The sequence below is a fragment of the Mytilus californianus genome, unplaced genomic scaffold, assembly GCF_021869535.1.
Source record: "Mytilus californianus isolate M0D057914Y unplaced genomic scaffold, xbMytCali1.0.p SCAF_6, whole genome shotgun sequence".
Taxonomy (NCBI): Eukaryota; Metazoa; Mollusca; class Bivalvia; order Mytilida; family Mytilidae; genus Mytilus; species Mytilus californianus.
In genome coordinates, this window is record NW_026262712.1 from 61,756,391 (window position 1) to 61,776,442 (window position 20,052).

Sequence of the window (20,052 nt, forward strand, 5' to 3'; positions counted from 1 at the left end):
TATTTTCCTTGCAATATATTGTTCTGTGCTAACAGTTCTCAAAACAGGAAAATTTGATACTTTCACTTCCCTTGATTGTGTTTCTTCGCTTCGAAACCGCCACCCTGTGCCGAACATAGCAACACCCCGCATGTGTCGTTCTACACGGTGAACTTGTTCTGACTTTTGAACCTATGTTAATGTTCTCTTATATGAATATACTTGTTTTACCTAGCATCAAAACTTTTGAGATTGATTTATTTAAAAACAAATTGTGGCCTTTTTATACGACTGCAAAAATTAAAAATTTTTTGGTCGTATATTGGTATGACGTTGGCTTCGTCGTCGTCGACCGGCTTCGTCGTCCGAAGACACATTGGTTTTCGCACTCTAACTTTAGTTTAAGTGAATGGATCTCCATGAAATTTTACCATAAGGTTCAATACCACAAAAGGAAGGTTGGGATTGATTTTGGGGGTTATGGTACCAACAGTTAAGGAATTAGGGGCCAACAATAAGCATTTTTGTAACTTCCAGACATAACTTGTGTGTTAGTGTATGGATCTCTCTGACATTGTACCACAAGGTTCCATATCACAAAGGGAATGCTTGGATTGATTTTGGGGGTAATTGCCGCAAAATTTTAGGAATTAGGGGCCAAAAAAGGGGCAAAAAACAAGCATTTTTCTAGTTTCATGATAATAACTTGTGTCTAAGTATATGGATTTTTCTGAAATTGAACTACAAGGTTCCATATCACAAAGGGAAAGCTGGAATTGAGTTTGGGGGTAATTGCCCTAAATGTTTAGGAATAAGGGGCCAAAAAGGGGCCCAAAATAGCATTTTTGTCGAGCCTGCGACTTTTGTTGCAGAAAGCTCGACATAGGGATAGCGATCCGGCGGCGGCGGCGTTAGCTAACTTCTTAAAAGCTTTATATTTTAGAAGATTGAAGACCTGGATGCTTCATACTTTGTATATGGATGCCTCATGTTACGAAGTTTCCGTCAGTCACATGTCCAATGTCCTTGACCTCATTTTCATGGTTCAGTGACTACTTGAAAAAAAAGTTCAGATTTTTTGTAATGTTAAATTCTCTCTTATTATAAGTAATAGGATAACTATATTTGGTATGTGCGTACCTTGCAAGGTCCTCATGCCCGTCAGACAGTTTTCACTTGACCTCGACCTCATTTCATGGATCAGTGAACAAGGTTAAGTTTTCGTGGTCAAGTCCATATCTCAGATACTATAAGCAATAGGTCTAGTATATTCGGTGTATGGAAGGACTGTAAGGTGTACATGTCCAACTGGCAGGTGTCATCTGACCTTGACCTCATTTTCATGGTTCAGTGGTTATAGTTAAGTTTTTGTGTTTTGGTCTGTTTTTCTTATACTGTATGCAATAGGTCTACTATATTTGGTGTATGGAATGATTGTAAGGTGTACATGTCTAGCTGGCAGGTGTCATCTGACCTTGACCTCATTTTCATGGTTCAGTGGTCAAAGTTAAGTTTTTGAGTTTTGGTCTTTCTTTCTAATACTGCATGCAATAGGTCAGCTATATTTGGTGTATGGAATGATTGTAAGGTGTACATGTCTAGCTGGCAGGTGTCATCTTACCTTGATTTCATTTTCATGGTTCAGTGGTCAAAGTTAAGTTTTTGAGTTTTGGTCTTTTTTTCTAATACTATATGCAAAAGTTCAACTATATTTGGTGTATGGAAATATTTTATGATCTATATGTCAGTCACGCAGGTTTTATTTGACCTTGACCTCATTTTCAAGGTTCATTACTCAGTGTTAAGTTTTTGTGTTTTCGTCTGTTTTTCTTAAACTATAAGCAATAGGTCAACTATATTTGTTGTATGGAAGAATTGTTAGCTGTACATGCCTGCCTAGCATGGTTCATCTGACCTTGACCTCATTTTCATGGTTCATTGGTCAATGTTTAGTTTACTTGGTTAATGTTAAGTTTATGTGACAGTTGTAATAAAGCTTTATATTTAGGACTATCAACATAATATCAATGATTAGTAAAGAAGGCGAGACATTTCAGCGTGTGCACTCTTGTTCTAGTTTCCAGACAATAACTTCTGTTCAAGTGTATGGATCTCTCTGAAAGTGTACTGCAAGGTACCATACCACAAAGGGAATGCTGGGATAGATTTTGGGGGTAATTGCCTCAAAATTAAAGGAATTAGGGGCCAAAAAGGGGCAAAAAACAAGCATTTTTCTAGTTTCAGGACAATAACTTGTGTGTTAGTGTATGGATCTTTATGAAATTGTACTACAAGGTTCCATATCACAAAAGGAAAGCTGGGTTTGAGTTTGGGATAATTGCCATTAACGTTTAGGAATTTGGGGCCAAAAAGGGGCCTAAAAACAAGCATTTTTCTAGTTTCCAGACAATAACTTGTGTTCAAGTGTATGGATCTCTCTGAAATTGTACTGCAAGGTACCATACCACAAAGGGAATGCTGGGATTGATTTTGGGGGTAATTGCCTCAAAATTTTAGGAATTAGGGGCCAAAAAGGGGCAAAAAACAAGCATTTTTCTAGTTTCAGGACAATAACTTGTGTGTAAGTGTATGGATCTTTATGAAATTGTACTACAAGGTTCCATATCACAAAAGGAAAGCTGGGCTTGAGTTTGGGGGTAATTGCCCTGAACATTTAGGAATTTGGGGCCAAAAAGGGGCCTAAAAACAAGCATTTTCTAGTTTCCAGACAATAACTTGTGTGCAAGTGTATGGATCTCTCTGAAATTGTACTGCAAGGTACCATACCACAAAGGGAAGGCTGGGATTGAGTTTGGGGGTGATGAATCATAATGGGGTTCAAAAAATTTAGTGGAGGGATTTTTTTTTTCTTTAAAATTTTCCATTTTAAATTGGTTATTTCTGATTTATATATAAAAGCAAATAATAATGATATGGTTTGAATAGGTAAATTAAAAAATTTTAAGTTCTTAGACCACATTCATTCTGTGTCAGAAACCTATGCTGTGTCAAATATTTAATCACAATCCAAATTCAGTGCTGTATCAAGCTTGAATGTTGTGTCCATACTTGCCCCAACTGTTCAGGGTTCGACCTCTGCGGTCGTATCAAGCTGCGCCCCAGCGGAGCATTTTATTGATATTTTAGGATAAAGTTAATATTCACGGCCTCATTTGTCTAAATTTGGACTGCCACTAGAAAATTTGAATAAGGAAAGAAAGTTTGCCTTGAAACAGGCCACCTACAGACCCCCAAAGAGTTATGTCAAGACTTCTTTAACGCGCAGAGCTTGGCAAGCGCCCTTCACAAGGCATCATATTGTACTTCTTTACAGCGACTGCACGTTTATAAATCCTGTAAAGCTAAGAGTACACTTCACTTTATGGAAGGGATTTCCTGCCAAACGAATTACAATGTTTCTTTAAAAGAGAACTACTGAACAGAGTCTGTAAAAGTGAGGTAGAGTTTGGAGTCTTAAATTTTTATTTTTGGAAAATGACGCTATCAGCGGCATGTTTCCGATACCATTGACCAGAACTTACGGAAGTCGATTATTACCTCCGCCTTCCGCACTCGGTTTCATATTTACTATTTTACATACTAACTGGAATCTGCTTGTATTACGCAACACTCGAACAACGTGTTGTAGTCGGACGGGAACCAGTTTACATACTTTATTTTATTTACCAAAAAGATATCTTGACCTGTCCATATGTTTTTTGTTGTTAAATTGTATCTGGAGCTATCCCTTTGTTCTATTTTTCATATTTATTCGAGCTTTCACTTTTATGCACATGTCTTACAATCGTAAACAATCGGTATGTATATTCATGATAAATAGATCCGTTTTGTTATGGCGTTGGACTTTTAACCCTCCAATGATCAGCAATCGCTAGACAAAATAGTTCTCCTAAATAATGTCAGCCTTTCATGCCATTTCAACTTTACAATCATTAAAAAAAGTGAAAATCGGAATCATTTTGATATCCATTGGATAGAAACTGGTCTTTATCCAGATTTACGAAGATTTTAAAAATCGGAAATTAGTAATACGGTTATACCCACGCGGTGCGTATGAATCTTTGTTTACAAAACATAGCCTGGCATCCTGACCCAATCTAATACTTCGTCGAGCAGTTGGCCAGGATCCCAGGCTATACAAAACAGGATTTCGGAACGTCTCTAGTTTTTAGATCGTAAGTCACGATAAACTCAAACTGAAAGTAAACAGTTGTTTGTAAGACGCAGGTTTACTCACCATAAACAAGCTGAAACGTTCAGTATGGCATATATTTTAGGTTAAAGACGGTCCCATTCATTTTAAAAGCATTTTGAAAGTAGACGATGGGATTATTTCAGGTTTGGGGAACGAGTAAATTATCACAAAGTTCATTTCTTGACGACCTCATAATTTCATCATGTCGATGGTACAAATCGATTTTTACTGTTTACTGTCGCTTCTCATGTTTTGTATTTAAACGGTCGTTTATTTTTAAACCCGAACCAGGCATATGCATTCTGTAATTGTGCAAATCTTCGTTCTTTGGTCAATTGGCTTATGGATAGTTGTATCAATTTCAACTCTTACATTATTTTTTTTTAAATATATTTGCATTACACATGCAATGGCAGTATCTTTCCAATTACTATTTATGTGTTGTGTCTAAATTAAAGTTGTAACACTTTATAGTGACTGGAAAGGGTAGAAAAATTCATCAGATGAGAAAAGGCTGAAGATACTTCAAACGGCACCGAATCATTAGATATTGCATCTTATAAAAAGAAACTGAGATTTGGATAGTTCCACTTCAAGGTAAAAATGTTTATCTCTTGTGAAATGAAATAAAAAAAAATATTGTAACACTGTAGTTAATTAATAAAGATACTATTATGTGTATTTCTGTATTGGCCTTATTATTGGTTCTCGGCCAGCAGTATTGGCCTTCCGCTTCGCCTCAGACCAATACACCCAAGACATGGACCAATAACAAGGCCAATACAGAAATACTTACGCAATGATATTATAGAATGACAGTATGGTTCAATAGCGGGAATCAGCCCCTCAACTACTTTTTACATAAATATTAACTTCTGGCTTCAACGCTTTGTTCGTCTTGTCTGGAGATCTTGCTGTAGTTCCAGTTCAGCAAGCATTTTAGAGACGTATCCCGTCCATCCTCTTTTGACTTGTAATCTCTGGTGATAGATTATGCCGCTTGACATTATATCCTTTCAAGCTTGTTTTTTTTTGTTACCGTGTAGGAGTCCCATACCATGGCTCCATATTTAATTATAAGATCCATTCCTAAAGATCTAGTTCAATAACTGGAATGCTACCCAAGTTGAATATATGGTGACCCACGAGAACAGCATTATCACTATTGAAATTGTGTTTAATACCATGATTGTTCAATGTCATTAACTTAAATGGAGACAGACATTTGACCTGAAAGACATGAAAGGTGGTGTGGGAGTGCAAAATCAAAACTAACTGACTATGATATATGGTTAAAGAATGAATATCAATTACATGGGTCAACATGGTCAAGGGCAGAGTTGTTATAAAATAAGAAGTGGTTTCAAGTTTCATATAAAGCGACCTGACTGACATGAAAAAAAAAATCGAAGGAGTATCCCTATTTGTCTTATCTTCAAGGTGAAATAAAACTAGTAAAACAATATTATACTATTGTCTAAATACTGTAAATTCAGAAATTATTGCGAATTTTTTATTAATGCGAATAATGCGACTAGGTGAGTATCGCAATAATGAAAACTCGCATTTTGATGACTAAAACATAGATCTGTATGTAGATTTTTCTGAAATCGCAATAATTAAAATCGCATGCTTGTCCATTTTTAAAAAATCGCAATAATAAATGCACGCAATAATTTCTGAATTTACAGTACAAAAGAACAGCCAGTAGTCATTGGATATTGTAGATCATTCCGGTAGTCTTGACCTATTTATTTATACAAAAAAAATAGCCAGTAGTAATTGGATACTGTAGATCATTCAGGTAGTCTTGACCTATTCATTTGTACTGAAAAAACAGACACATATACGAATATCAATTATATGCTTACGAGACATGTTGCAATGTTAAACTTATTACGGTATGTGAAAATCAAGACTTGCATAAAAAATATCACAATATTAGAGACAGTGGCGTCATTTTTCCTCAGAGCTTTCAGCTCTTTGATTTATTTGTGTCAATAACAATAAAGTATTGTTAAACCCCCGCTCCGAACATCCATGTAACAAACATTAGTAATTCTGTTTCACGATCATTAAAGGGGCATTAGCTACGATATATATATATAAAAAAATATGATTTTTTTTGTTCAATCATTAATAAAAGTGAAATAGTGATATAATAATTCGCTTTAAGCAGCCAGTTTGGTTCAGCTTTGTCAAAATAAGCAGAGAATCATCGCTAATGAATTATTCACTTGCAAGTGAATAATTCGACCTCAATCAATCCGTTTTCATGTGAACTTCAATTAAACCCCTAAGCTAGAGATGGGTTACGCATGAACTAGGCGTGTTCAGCTATCGAAAAGAAAAGAATGTCAACATTGGATGTGAAACAAGGGCAAACCATTTGGTTAACTGTTTAAATCTGACTCAATCTGTAAAAGTCATTCTTATACAGGTAAAACTATTATAAACATATGGTTTAAAACTATAACATGAAATCAAACAGACCTAGAAAAATTCAATTGCATGAGTTAGCTATATATTTATATCTTTGTTTATGTTTATATCGGGTTATATGACCGTCGGCAGTCTTCGGAGGTAACCTCGATGGTAAAAAAGATGGTGTCTGCACTAAAATACACAGGAAATGTTGATACATATTATCGAATCCGTGCATCGTTAATTGATCATTTTAGACTTTTTATAATTTGGATATACGTTTTAGTATGTTATAAATCAAATAAGAGAATTGTGAAGATGAATTTGACAGCTAATGCCCCTTTAACAGACAATTTGAAAATAACAGGAAGTTTTCGCTCTAACGTTAAAACTATTGAGGTCATTTACAATTTATTCAATTTTTATGCTTAGGGGGCGGAGGGGGCATTGAGGTTTATCCTTGTCCGTCTGTACATCCGCCCGTACTTCCCAAAATCAGTTTCCGTTCTCTAAATTTAGTTTGCCTCAACCAAATGTGATGAAACTTATACAAAACGCTTATTACAACCAAACACAAATCAAAATATTTTAATTTGGATAGCGTCACTTTCACCGTTCTTGAGTTATGTCCCTTTATAAATGGAAAAAATGGCAAATTTGCAGTTTCCGCAATCTAACGTTGTTTTGCCTCAAGCAAATGTTATGATACTTATACACGATGCTTATTACCACCAAACTCAGATCAATATAAAAATTGTGGTATGATTGCCAATGAGACAAATCTCCAAAAGGGACTGAATGACATATATAGAGATTATCAACTATAGGTCAACATACGGCCTTCAACAATGAACAAAACCCATATCGCATAGTCAGCTATAAAAGGCCCCGAAATGACAAATGTTTGAATTTGGATAGTATCACTTTCACCGTTCTCGAGTTATGTTCCTTTATAAATGGGAAAATTGTTAATTTTTTTCAGTTTGCCTCAGCTATAACTTGTACACAAAGCTTATAACCACCAAACACATATCAAATTTGCAGAATTTGCTGTATATTTACAAGCGGGAGCATTTGTGTCCCAAGAACACATTCTTCATTTATTTTTTTGGTTAAGAAATACTTTTTTTGACACAATTTTGTATACAAAATCCTTTCTAAAGCATTGCAAATATCCCCTCATAGTTATGGGTTTAATTGTATGGTGGTCATTTCGGATTAGCTGAACCGCGATAGGGCAAAGATCGAATTCCCTCACAAAATGATATGTTCAACGTAATGTTTAAAAGAATAATTCTTTATTCACGACATAAGAATAAAAAATGCCGAACTCCAAGTTAGATTCTAAAAGGAGGAAATAATAAAAACTGAAAAAAAAACCATGCTATATCAACCAACGGAAAGGAACGACAGGAAAACAATTGTCACTTTCCTAGCTAAGAACAAACATTTCCCGAAGAAAATAGTTGGTTTCACCTGGTGGTATAGGTAGCTAAATCTTTCACTCGTATGTAGTGAACTCTACCCTTTTTGACAATATTGTATATGAATTGAAATTCAAATTGATAAACGTCCGAAACATTTAGCATCAGCTCAGTAGTCAGTACTTCGGTACTGACATGATTTATAACAATCTTTTCTACGCTGAGTAAGCCTGGTCGACAGAAAACCAGGCGTAATATCCTTACATAATACTACACTTAATTTAAGTCAGTGTATTACCCTAGCTGTGTTCTTTGTGTATTTGATACAAACTTGTACTGTTGCTTAAATTTCTCCTTGTTTGACATACAACTTGAAATATTAACCATTGAAGAAGCTAGTGTAAATAAATACATATCAGACAGACATTGGCTCAAATAAGTTTTAAGTTTGAATAAGAATTATGACAATTAGTTTTTCTTGAAATAAAACTAGCATTTTGACTAAATTGTTTTGAAAAATAATGTCATTAATGATTTGAACTAAAAAAAATCAATGATAGTAACTCCAATTTAACTTGTGAAAGATTTAAATGTTATTATTCAAGGATGAGGTTTCCAGAATTTGAAATTTATGTTAAAAAATAAAAAAAATTAGATAACTTAGTTACTCACATAATTATTATTTACCATGTATACTACTTTCCTTTCATTTCACAATTTTTATTTATCAATTTAATTCCAATTTCAAATTCTTCCAAAAAGCACAAAAAAGAAAATCTCCCCTGAACATATCAAGCTGCAATATGTCCAATTCTTGCAAGCTTATACCAAAGAGCCAAATTTTGAAAAAAAAATTCCCATGATCCTTTAAACAAAGCATTATGGGTATAATGATTTACGCCTTTCCAACAGTTTTACGCCCGTAGGAAAATTTACGCCTTGCTTATAATTATTTTAATTTACGCCAGGTTTACCACTTTTTCTATGCCTGTTAATGCTACAAATTTACGTTTCCTGCTCCATTACGCCTAGATCTGGACACGTAACCACCACTTACGCCTGATTTACGCCAGATTTCCAGGCGTAATACGCCTCATAATTTCGTACGGGTAGTTAAGTATGGCTGTTTAAACCCTATGAATTGACTTGATTTATTATATCGAAAACAAATGCAGTACCACATGATTCAAACCCTGAGTTTATCAATGTGTCACAAACTTTAAACGATGGACACTGAAAAAGAAAACTAAACACATATTGCAGTAGAGTTACAATATGATATACGCCGTATACGTGTAATTTCCTACGACAATAAAACGTTTTCAGAACTAAGATGATCATTGTCAAATAACTATACGTTTCATTTAAAATCTTCAACGGATATGGTATAATTTTTGTCACGGAAAAATGATCAGATATATAGACAATAAAAGTGTCTCAAGGACAAACCAGCCGATAAAGTACACAGAAAAGTCTCGGTGCTTTTATGGCGAGTTTGATATCAGAAAATGGCGATGTGACATAACAATGACTTTGTCACATTACGGCCAAAAAAGTTATTTTTTCAAACTATTTGACTCCATTTTATAACGGACAAATGAAAATAATACTAGAAAATGGATTCACTGCATGAGAAGCGCTTTTCTGTATTTACCTGCATCAGAAACGCTTCACCGAAACATATAAAAGACAATGATGTATTAGACTAAAACACTTCAAAGCAAACACGACTGTAAGAAATCATGTCAGTACCCAAACACGGATCTCTGAATTGATGACAACTTTGGGGACAACACAGTATAGACGGTACAAATGACAATCGCGATTATCTCAGTCAATTGATAACGTCAGTTAGTCATTCAACATCATCATCTAAGTTGTTTTGATCATCATGGTAAAAACGATTTTATCCATTTGAATAAATCACAGAAACTTGCAGTTAGTTAGTTAAACGGTAAAAAATAAATGTACGATATAGAATTCCTGGCGTGTTTATGAAATATTTGAAGTTGAACGAGGTTGGCAGTATGACAATAGATATAAGATGTGGTATGAGTGCCAATGAGACAACTTTCCATCCTGGTCACAATTTTGCAAAAAGTAAACCATAATAGGTCAAAGAACGGCCTTCAACACAGAGCCTTGGCTCACACTGAACAGCAAGCTATAAAGGGCCCCAAAGATGACTAGAGTAAAACCATTCAAACAGGAAAACGGACGGTCTAATCAATATGAAAAACGAGAAACGAGGAACACTTGTGAACCACATCAACAAACGACAACCCTGAACAACAGGTTCCTGACTTAGAACAGGTGCAAACAACTGCAACGGGTTTAAACGTTTTAACAGTCGCCAACCTTCACCCTAACCTGAACCAGTAGTATAACATTACAACATAGAAAGACATACATCAATTGAAATGGCTTAACTCGATCAGAAGGAAATATTAACAAAACAAGTAAACATACATTGAACGAATACATTTGATCTATGACAGATACAATATAGATACAATATGTAAAACAATGTCAAGAAGACAACTACAACCTGGGACAAAATAGCGTTTAATAAAATAACGTACACAGGTTACTATAAACAGGATAATTTTGTTGTAAGGAGTACGGAAATATTTTTACCAAATAATTTTGTTGTTCATAGTACCAGAACAGTAGTGAAAATTTATAGTAATACTTAACACTTATAAAAGGTGGTGAATATAAAAAATAGTGAGACGAGATATAACACAAAAACAAGCAAACATTGAATAACAAAAATGCATCACAGATTGTGTCAACAGGTTAAATCAACACGAAAGTACGAGTTGAGAGTACACGCAGTTAATGAAAGCTATTTAAAAGCCAAAAACGTTTAATAATAAAAAATCATGCATCAGAGACTAAAATCAATCAAACCACATCCCAGGGATTAAGTGTTTTAACGCCGTGGACAGTCAAAGAAGAAATGACTTGTGCAATGCCAAAATAAAACTATCCACAGGCAGAAGGATAGTTAGGATTTAATCTTATAATAGATATGTATAATGATATATATATAGATAAAGCAATCTCTATATAGAAAATAAACGTGGATGTGTTTTTATACATAAAAAAAAAAACATTCGAAAAGATTACAAATTTAGTTATGTTTTAATTTGTTGATGACAAATCGATATTTGTGCTAATGTGAACAATATTCAAAGATCTTGTTATAACAATAATAAGATAACCTTTACTAATAACTCGGGAGGGGGGGGTTGTACATTTAGAGAACTCTGGACTATTTAGCGTAAAAATATCAGGATAACGGTAGGAATTGTTGAATGTTTTAATCAAATGTAACAATGACATGTCTTTACTGAGTTTGGTCATACACTGAGATTCATAGCAATACAGGAATAAATCTGCTATTAAAGGGGGCAATTAGTGAACAGAGGAAGACATACTATCTGTCGATACACTTTATCACCGAAACGTACATATTTGTTGTCCAGAAGAAAATTTAAAGCTTCAATCATATCTTCACATTTCCAGTAAGTGTATCTAGCATTCTTACCTTTTTCGTTACAAAAAAAGGCTTTACACGTATACAGTAAATATATTTCCAATGAGATTTTTCAAAAGACCATTTATTAAATATCTTTTTCTTGATAAGATTGTGTGGAAGTGTAGTGAAGAGAGTAGAATTTTCACAACGGTCAACAGAATTAAAAGGACCATCAAAAGCACGTATTTTATCTAAAACCTCTAAAGAATTTTTTACACTCCAAAAATAATTAATACCATTATTTTCATTATTTTATTTTATTTTCCACATCCTTTGCTAAAGAATGTATATGCATAACCGTACTGTAACTGTTTCAGATGTGGCAACCTATAGCGTATAGATGCTAAGTTAATACATGTGTAAAACCACCAAATCATAGTACGTCACATCCGGTTTCATACGAAAAAGGGCTGAAAAAAGTATTCCCTTGATTTGACAGTAAATTAATCCTGCATTTCATTGCAGAGTCATAAACATATATCTTAGGTGTTTATAAGCACCATTCTTTTTTATTTGCTGTTTCTATAAAATATTTTAAATAACCTCTGATGACATGGTTACTAAAACTTGTTAACAGGTAAAAAGGGGTGAACATTTGATTGGTTTACTTCCGTTGATGGTTTATATCTTATTTGCAATGTAATGTTTTGTGAAATGTTCACTGTAGTACTGAACAGGATAAAGTTTGTGTCAAGTATTTCTTTATTTGGAACAAAGATAAATTCTGCGGATTTTTTTTTGAAAAGTGACGATTTAACAGAGACTGAAAGGGGAAAATCAATGGTATTCCTCATACAAAGGTCAAAATATGAGGTATATATCATTCAAGAAACTTGAAATGTCTAGGTAAATAATGTAGGACTGGACAAAGAAGTTAAACAGAACATTCGACTAGACTATAACATTTTGTTATTGGTATCAATCTCTTCTTATGAACTTGCGATGAATTCTTTTCTGTTTTGTATATCAAATCAGAAGGCCTCGACCCTACTTTTATCCTTTCCAACTAACACAGTAGTCAGCACTTCTGTGTTGACATGAATTATCATTGATATTTTCATAATTTGAATTTAACATTGTACAAAACTTTCATTTTTTTCGAAATGCTACGATTTGTTTAACCCCTGGTTAATTACCTAAGCTGTATTAGGCAAAACCATTCAGAATTTTGGGTCCTCAATGCTCTTGAACTTCGTACTTTATTTTGGTCTTTTTAACTGTTGTGATTAGTGCGTCGCTGATAAGTCTTTTTTTCTATCCTGTTATCTCTTATGGTATCTCGTTATGAACAATCTGTACATTTGTTTTTAATAAATCATGTTACTTCCCTTATATGTACAAAGATTTTCATACGTTTAACGATTTGATAATGGACTGTTTTAACTTTGTTACCGATATGTTGTCTATTAATACTAAACATTAACATCAATTTTCAAATTATGTTTTCCCGAGGCAATGTCTAGAAATTCAGATGAATCATTGTAAAGAAATTATGTGGCCCATCTCACATCTTTCATAAAGGAAAACAAACTACTATGAACAAAGTACATTGATCAACAAGAACACCGAATGGACACCGATAAATAACAAGCTTGTTTTATTAAACTATATGGCCAGTTTTTCAACCAACTGAATAAACAAATGCTTTGACGTTATGATTTGCAACAAGTAGCCGATTTGTCGATCGATCATAATGCAAAGACCATGGGTTATCAAGTCCATCAATAGAGGAAAGTAACACTCGATGTCGTTTTCCGTCAGCAGATATTACTACAACGTTATTACTAGTTCTTCCTACTACGAAGACGTTCCCATTATTGTCTACAGAGATACCAGTCGGATATTTCAAAACAGATTTGTTCATGAATGCCCATTGTTTGTTACCTTTTAGATCATAACATGTCACGGTGTTTTTGTTGCTGTCTGTATGGTAAATATTGTTATCAAATGTTGCAACGTAACAAAAATGAGGCATTTCATCTTTTACTATATTCTGAACAGATTCGTCATGTAGACTTATCATTTGGATTCCCTTTTCTCTTCCAGAATAAATGAGCCCATCATTTGTTCCTGCTATTCCATGGGCGACCGAATTCAGTGGTATCTTTTTTGTAACTTGTTTATCTTTCATGTCTATAATTGTAATATGAGAGCAAGGAGATGTTACAACCAAAGTATTGTCCTGATTGATATATTCTACATCATATACAAAATAGGGTATCTTCACGTTAGAATCGAAAGATCCGTCTTTGTTTAAAATTATGACACAGTTGTTATAATTTGTAAATGCAGTTTTTCCATTCGGTAAGACACAACACCCAAAGACGTATCTTCCAGTAAGATTTAATTGTTTGTGAAGTTGCAGATTGATTTCCTCAATTGACTTGGATTCGACGTTTGGGACCGTTATCTGAGCTTGTCTTCCCTTGTTCCTAGTCAGTGCAACCACGCGTAGTTTGGTTTCAATGAGAACTTGACCAAACGCTTTTACATCGGATGCAAATGTTTTTAAGGTGTCATTTGGCTTATATATCAACGAATACTGTTTTACGATATCTTTATCGCTACGTGACTGCAGAAATTCGTCTTTCAGGAATACGTCTTTTTCTAATTGTTTCATAGCAAGAAAAGCCTGCAAGTCTGACGCATGTTGCCTTATGCTTTCAATTTTCCTCAGACTTTCCACTGTATTGTTCTCCTTTTCTTCCAACATCTTTATAAGTTGACAGATCTCCTTATTTTCCTGTTTTTCTACCTCGTATAATTCCTTTATTATGTCGTTTTTCATATTGTCAAGATGGTTGCAAATAGTTTCACGGGTCTGTTCGATTTCACGTTCAATTATCGCTCTCTCTTTTGATAATGTTTTCAGGTTGTCTTGGCGGTTTTCACGGATTTTTTTTATGTTTTCTAAAACTTCCGCTAAATTCTGTTCTATTTCATAGAAAGCGTTTGAAGTCTTTACGTTCCTAATGACTCCAGCAAGTGTAACGATATCTCGGCATTCGTTGTGACTTTCCACGATGCAATTACTGCAACAAGGACATTCATGTTTTTTGCAATAAATTTGATATTTTTCTTTGTGTTTGTCGCAGTATTGACTGATGGATAATACATCAGGTGGTAATTTCTGGTATTCTGTAACTAGTATTGTGTCATGGTTTCTTGAAGCTTTAGACAAATTATGATGTTCTTGACATTCCGTGCACAATCCTTCGTCACATTCAGTACACCAGACGATGGAGGGTTTGGAGATATGCCGGAGGGTACAGACACCACAAAGATATCTTGATGCTGCCATATTGAATCAAACTGTAAAAGAATGAGAAGTTTGATGGTTACTAGTGATGACATTTATCAATTGGACTGGAATGACAGCATTAGTAGTAAATGTTTTATGCCTAGTCATAATAATATTTTTATATGTACATTTTTGTTACGTTATTCCATAGTTAAACAAAGGAGCACAAAAGTTGTTGGAACAGATCATAAAAAAAAAAAAAATAAATAAATAAAACTACAAATTTCTAATTATTTTTTTAACTCGCGATGACTCTAAGTATCAAGTTACAGTTTTAGATATATAAATTACGGTAGAATGAATTTATTCTGTTAAAACCAATTTTTAAAATCGTCATAACATAGTTCTGTTAAAACTTGTTAAACTGATTTAACTTGTAAAACGAAGAAATTATGAGATTTCCGAATAAAGAATTAACAAATTCTAATCTATTAATAACACCGGATTAAATACTTGTTTACTTCATAATCAATTGGTTATTTTTCTACGATTTAGTCGTTAGTTCTAATTCTAGACAGGGACACATGTTTTTTTCAGAAACACATTTGGTGAGTACAGAAATCAAATGATAAGATTATGTTGCTATAACTGGATTGATATTGTTAATTGTTGCATATCCCCAAGAATATTATTCTCCAAGTAAAGAATTCCTCGGAACTGGTTTGCTTTTAAAGGCCCACTTCAAACTGAAATTGCGCGTTTTGTAAGTATATTAAAACTGACACTATAACTACTTCTTGAGGGGAAATTTATATTTCAACGAGTTGGCTATTTTGTTTAGACCATTGTGGTTGCTATAAGCTCGAAGTATTGTTATTTGATTTTCAAACAAAAATGGCCTCGAGTGTACCTTAAAAAGTTTATTATAGAAAAAAGTGATGAGTTTACGGACATTGTATCTAAAGTATGATTTATTACTGACCTATTACGACAGCTTAACTTTCCATTTTGATTATCTAACCAACTGTACAGTAAATTTCCTCTAAATGCATACAATAATCATTACAGAAATGACATGCATATTATAGAAATATCATTAACTGATGTCCTGTTATGATTTATGGTTAACAATAATATGAAAATTACTAATTACGCAACACTTCATTTTGTTATAAATTTCTTAACATTGGCAAATGCCATGCCCATTTCTGAAAGAATCAACGATAAATGACTGGGAAGTAAATAATAATAAAAAAAAAAAAAACCATTTAAGCACCAGGGTTGAATTGCGAAATTAGTAATATACTTACTTTTGAAAAGTATATTCTTAATCAAATTTTGTATTCGCCCAAACAACAGATAAAAAACAATCCTGTTTTGTCGTTTTGTTTTGTCAAATGAATGTTACATTTTCCGATCATGTTCGTATTTTTCTTATTTTCGTGTAAAGTATGTTTATATATTTCAGTTTCTATTGGGTTAACCTAAAAAAAGTGAAATTTTAAGAGATGTAACTTTTGAGTCACTGAAATTTTCCAAATATTCTGTGCACTTTGAAACTGACGACGGTTTCGAGTTTCTTCCGCAAACTAAAATAATATTCTGATAGAAGCTGTTATTTCTGTCTGTGTTTATCTTTATTACCGGTTTTTAGTACTTACACATGTTATTTAATTTCTGTTAAATTTTCTGACCTAACTTGCAGAAATCGTTTAGCCTAAGTATGTGGTTGTGTAATTATTAAATTATTTTGAAAAGAAAATTTTCCACTTGTCTAAATATACGAGATACTCATATGTTTGTGTCAACGTTTACTCCAGGAATTGTATATTAAAGAGATAAATGCACAATTCTTTGGAATAATCCACGTCGTTTTTCTTCCAAAGGCAAAAAGAGCAATGCGTTCAAATTTTCACTGAACGTTTTCTGTCATATTTTCCTTGATCCTTTTATCAAAAAGACATACTGTGGATTCATTATTATTCGTGGGATACCAATTTTCGTGGATTTCGTGGTTACAGGTGAACCACGAATTTAAATGTACAACGAAGTACACATTTTCTATAGAAGTGTATGCAGACTTTGGTAAAACCACGAAATCAAATATCCACGAAAATACAAAGTTTCCTGAATCCACGAAAATTGGTACCCACGAAAATAAATGAATCCACAGTAATGGGTAATACAAACGATTATTTTCAATAGGTTGTAGACATTAGTTTCCGCTCTCATACATTAACATCAGACGTTTTCGAGCTTTTTGTACGCTTTAAAATAGAACCAACATTGATAAGAAGAATTATTTCCAGTGAAACATCTGAGTTTTGTTTGTTACTGAAGAAATCGCAAAGCTGTGTTGCAACGGGGCAAAAAAAGTTCGTTGTGACCTTTTTACATTTTCTTTGAACTAACGAAAAACCATTGAAGATGTCGTAAATTCATCACACATTGCAGGATATGCCAACCAAATTAACTCATTTTTTCGTATCACTTTCATATCACACTCTGGTTGATGTGTTACGAGAAATACATCTTCATGTGGGAAGTTGATAACATACCACAACCATAAGAGAAATGAACTTTCAGCCAGACATATATTTTGTTGTCTAACGCTAACTTTTCAGTGTCTTAAAAACCTTTGCATCGTGTGAAAAAATGTGGATATGAACATATACAGTCATATGAAACGAGTTTCTTGGAATTGTCAAGATGAGGAAATAATTTAAGCAATGCATGTATATATATCAAATTAAGTCCTCCATGCACGAGTTCTTACATTTATTACGAATCCTTAACAGATAATCGACATAAAAATATTTCATTCAGTGATTAATTTGCCTTCTAATTAACTTTCGTGTTTAATTGCCGAAATTTACCGAACGTGACCTTGATAAACAATCAACAAGGGGCATGGCACACGTGAAAATAATTGTGATAATAGATATGCAATAGAACGATGTAGATATTATTTTTTAAAATTTTCCATGTGTTTCTATTTGTTAATTAGACTTTGTCAAAGCAGTTGCTTAATTATTTGGTGTATTTGAATTTTCTTTCAGAATCAATTAACATCCTCTAACTTTCATGTGTGTTTACATATTCCTTCATCACGGGTTTTCTCTCGCACATGGCGAAGTACTAACGAGATGTCTCGTAGTTTAGGATACTGGATACGGAGAAGATATCGGTGAATTAGAAAACGGGAAGAAAATAATTCACTAGCAGTACATTTCTGCAGATTTTGATAAGAATACATTTGTTTTATAGTAAAACTTAGCCATTCAAGTATGTAAAACATACTCAGTTTATTTTTAATTTGGAGTAACCAAACGCTCGACTCAATCAACGAACGGAACAAATGTCAGATGTATCTAAGCTACACATAAATCAATGTGTTTCATTGTTGGTATTAAATGTAAAATTTAATTATAAGTAAGTATTCAGAAGCGAGAGGTATACAAGTCAATGTCATGCTCTTCTATTAAAACTATTGCACTTCTCAGTCCCTTGACTTCAGAGATACACATTCTCCCATTGTCCTAGCTTTAAGAAACCACATCAAAATGTAACAAAAAATGACAATTTTGTAAGGATATTTGTTACTTAGTATTTTGCTTAATGACAAAATACTTAATTTGTGCATTAATGATGTTGAATGTGTTTTTAAATGATTTTAAATATGATAGAGTTATCTCCCGTTGCCTTGTATTGTACCAAATAATTAATAATTCATTTGTTATCTTAATCCTGAATAAGTTTGTTTATGCATAACGTCAGACGTTAACAAACATGATAAAATCAATTGCAATTTTCAAAAAATTGTCTGACCTCTAAAATTACTCAAAATTTTAACAGTGGGTAAGATTGTAATAAAATGTTAAGCCAAACATAAATGATCATAAATGATAGATTTGCAAAATAGTATGAATACTAATTAAGCAGTCAAATTTGGGACACTTTTAAATAAAGGCAACAGTAGTATACCGCTGTTCGAAACTCATAAATCGATAGAGATAAATACAAATCCGGGTTACAAACTAAAACTGAGGGAAACGCATCAAATATCAGAGGAGAACAACGACACAACAAAAACACACATTAAAATGTAACACACAGAAACGAACTATTATATAACAATGGCCATTTTCCTGACTTGGTACAGGACATTTTAAGAAAAAAATGGTGGGTTGAACCTGGTTTTGTTGCATGCCAAACCTCCCGCTTTTATGGCAACGTCAAACACAACACCAAAATGACAACATTACATGACAGGACTACAATACAAATAAATGGGAGAACATATAGGACAAAGAATCACTCGAATAATAGCTTACAAAAGGTACTAGGTTTAAAATTTAATACGCCAGACGTGCGTCTCGTCCACACAAGACTAACCAGTGACGCTCAGATAAAAAAAAGTTTGAAAGCCAAAACTTAAATGAGCTTATGCTTTGATAATGAACTTATACAAGTAAAATAGGTCTTACTTTAGGTTTTCAAAATGCTATATCTCAATCCGTGTACCAGGAAGATAAAAGGTCGACGGTATCACCTGACTTTAATCATTAAGTTACTAAACTAAATAGTGAACATAAAGTTAAAATGGCGGTATCTTTTAAAAACGATTGAACTTGAATATAATAAAACTATAAGATTAAACTTACTTTTAAGAAGATCATTTCTTCTTGAAAATAGATTTTTTTTCTTATTAGAAAGATCAATTTAATTAACACTGACCAGGCAGAAATGTTTGCAAACTCTAATACTTATTGTAAATGTGTTCTAATTGCTACAGAATTTTGAAATGAATGGAAAAAGTAAAATCACAAAAAACTCTGAGGAAAATTCAAAAAGGAAAGTCCCTAATCAAATGGCAAAATCAAAAGCTCAAACACATCAAACGAATGGATAACAACTGTCATATTCCTGACTTGGTACAGGCATTTTCTTATGTAGAAAATGGTGGATTGAACCAGGTTTTATAGCTAGCTAAACCTCTCACTTGTATGACAGTCGCATCAAATTCCATTTTATTGACAACAATGCGAAATTATCCAAATAAGTTAAAAATTCTAGTCAGACTGCACTAATATAAGTATGAAACATTACATGATAGAGCATGTATCCTTTCTTAAAAATATCATTTAAGCTATTATTTTTAATGCATTTCATATATATAGCAAGAGTATGACTTGCTTAGTTATTAGTTCATTTGATTCATTTA

General features: G+C 33.3%; 1 protein-coding gene across 1 annotated transcript; it reads right to left on the reverse strand.

The window, feature by feature from the left end:
- Window positions 1–13,169: 13,169 nt before the first annotated feature.
- On the reverse strand, window positions 13,170–19,360 carry LOC127704703 (uncharacterized). Its single transcript, XM_052208839.1, has 2 exons — window positions 19,316–19,360; window positions 13,170–14,899 (listed from the first exon to the last, which is right to left on the reverse strand). Exon 2 carries the CDS (start codon window positions 14,886–14,888, stop codon window positions 13,209–13,211), a length of 1,680 nt encoding a protein of 559 aa, XP_052064799.1. The 5' UTR covers window positions 14,889–14,899; window positions 19,316–19,360; the 3' UTR covers window positions 13,170–13,208.
- Window positions 19,361–20,052: the final 692 nt, after the last annotated feature.

Coding starts and splice junctions, on each gene's coding strand:
- LOC127704703 (XM_052208839.1), bottom strand. CDS start 14,888: ATGGCAGCATCAAGATATCTTTGTGGTGTCTGTACCCTCCGGCATATC.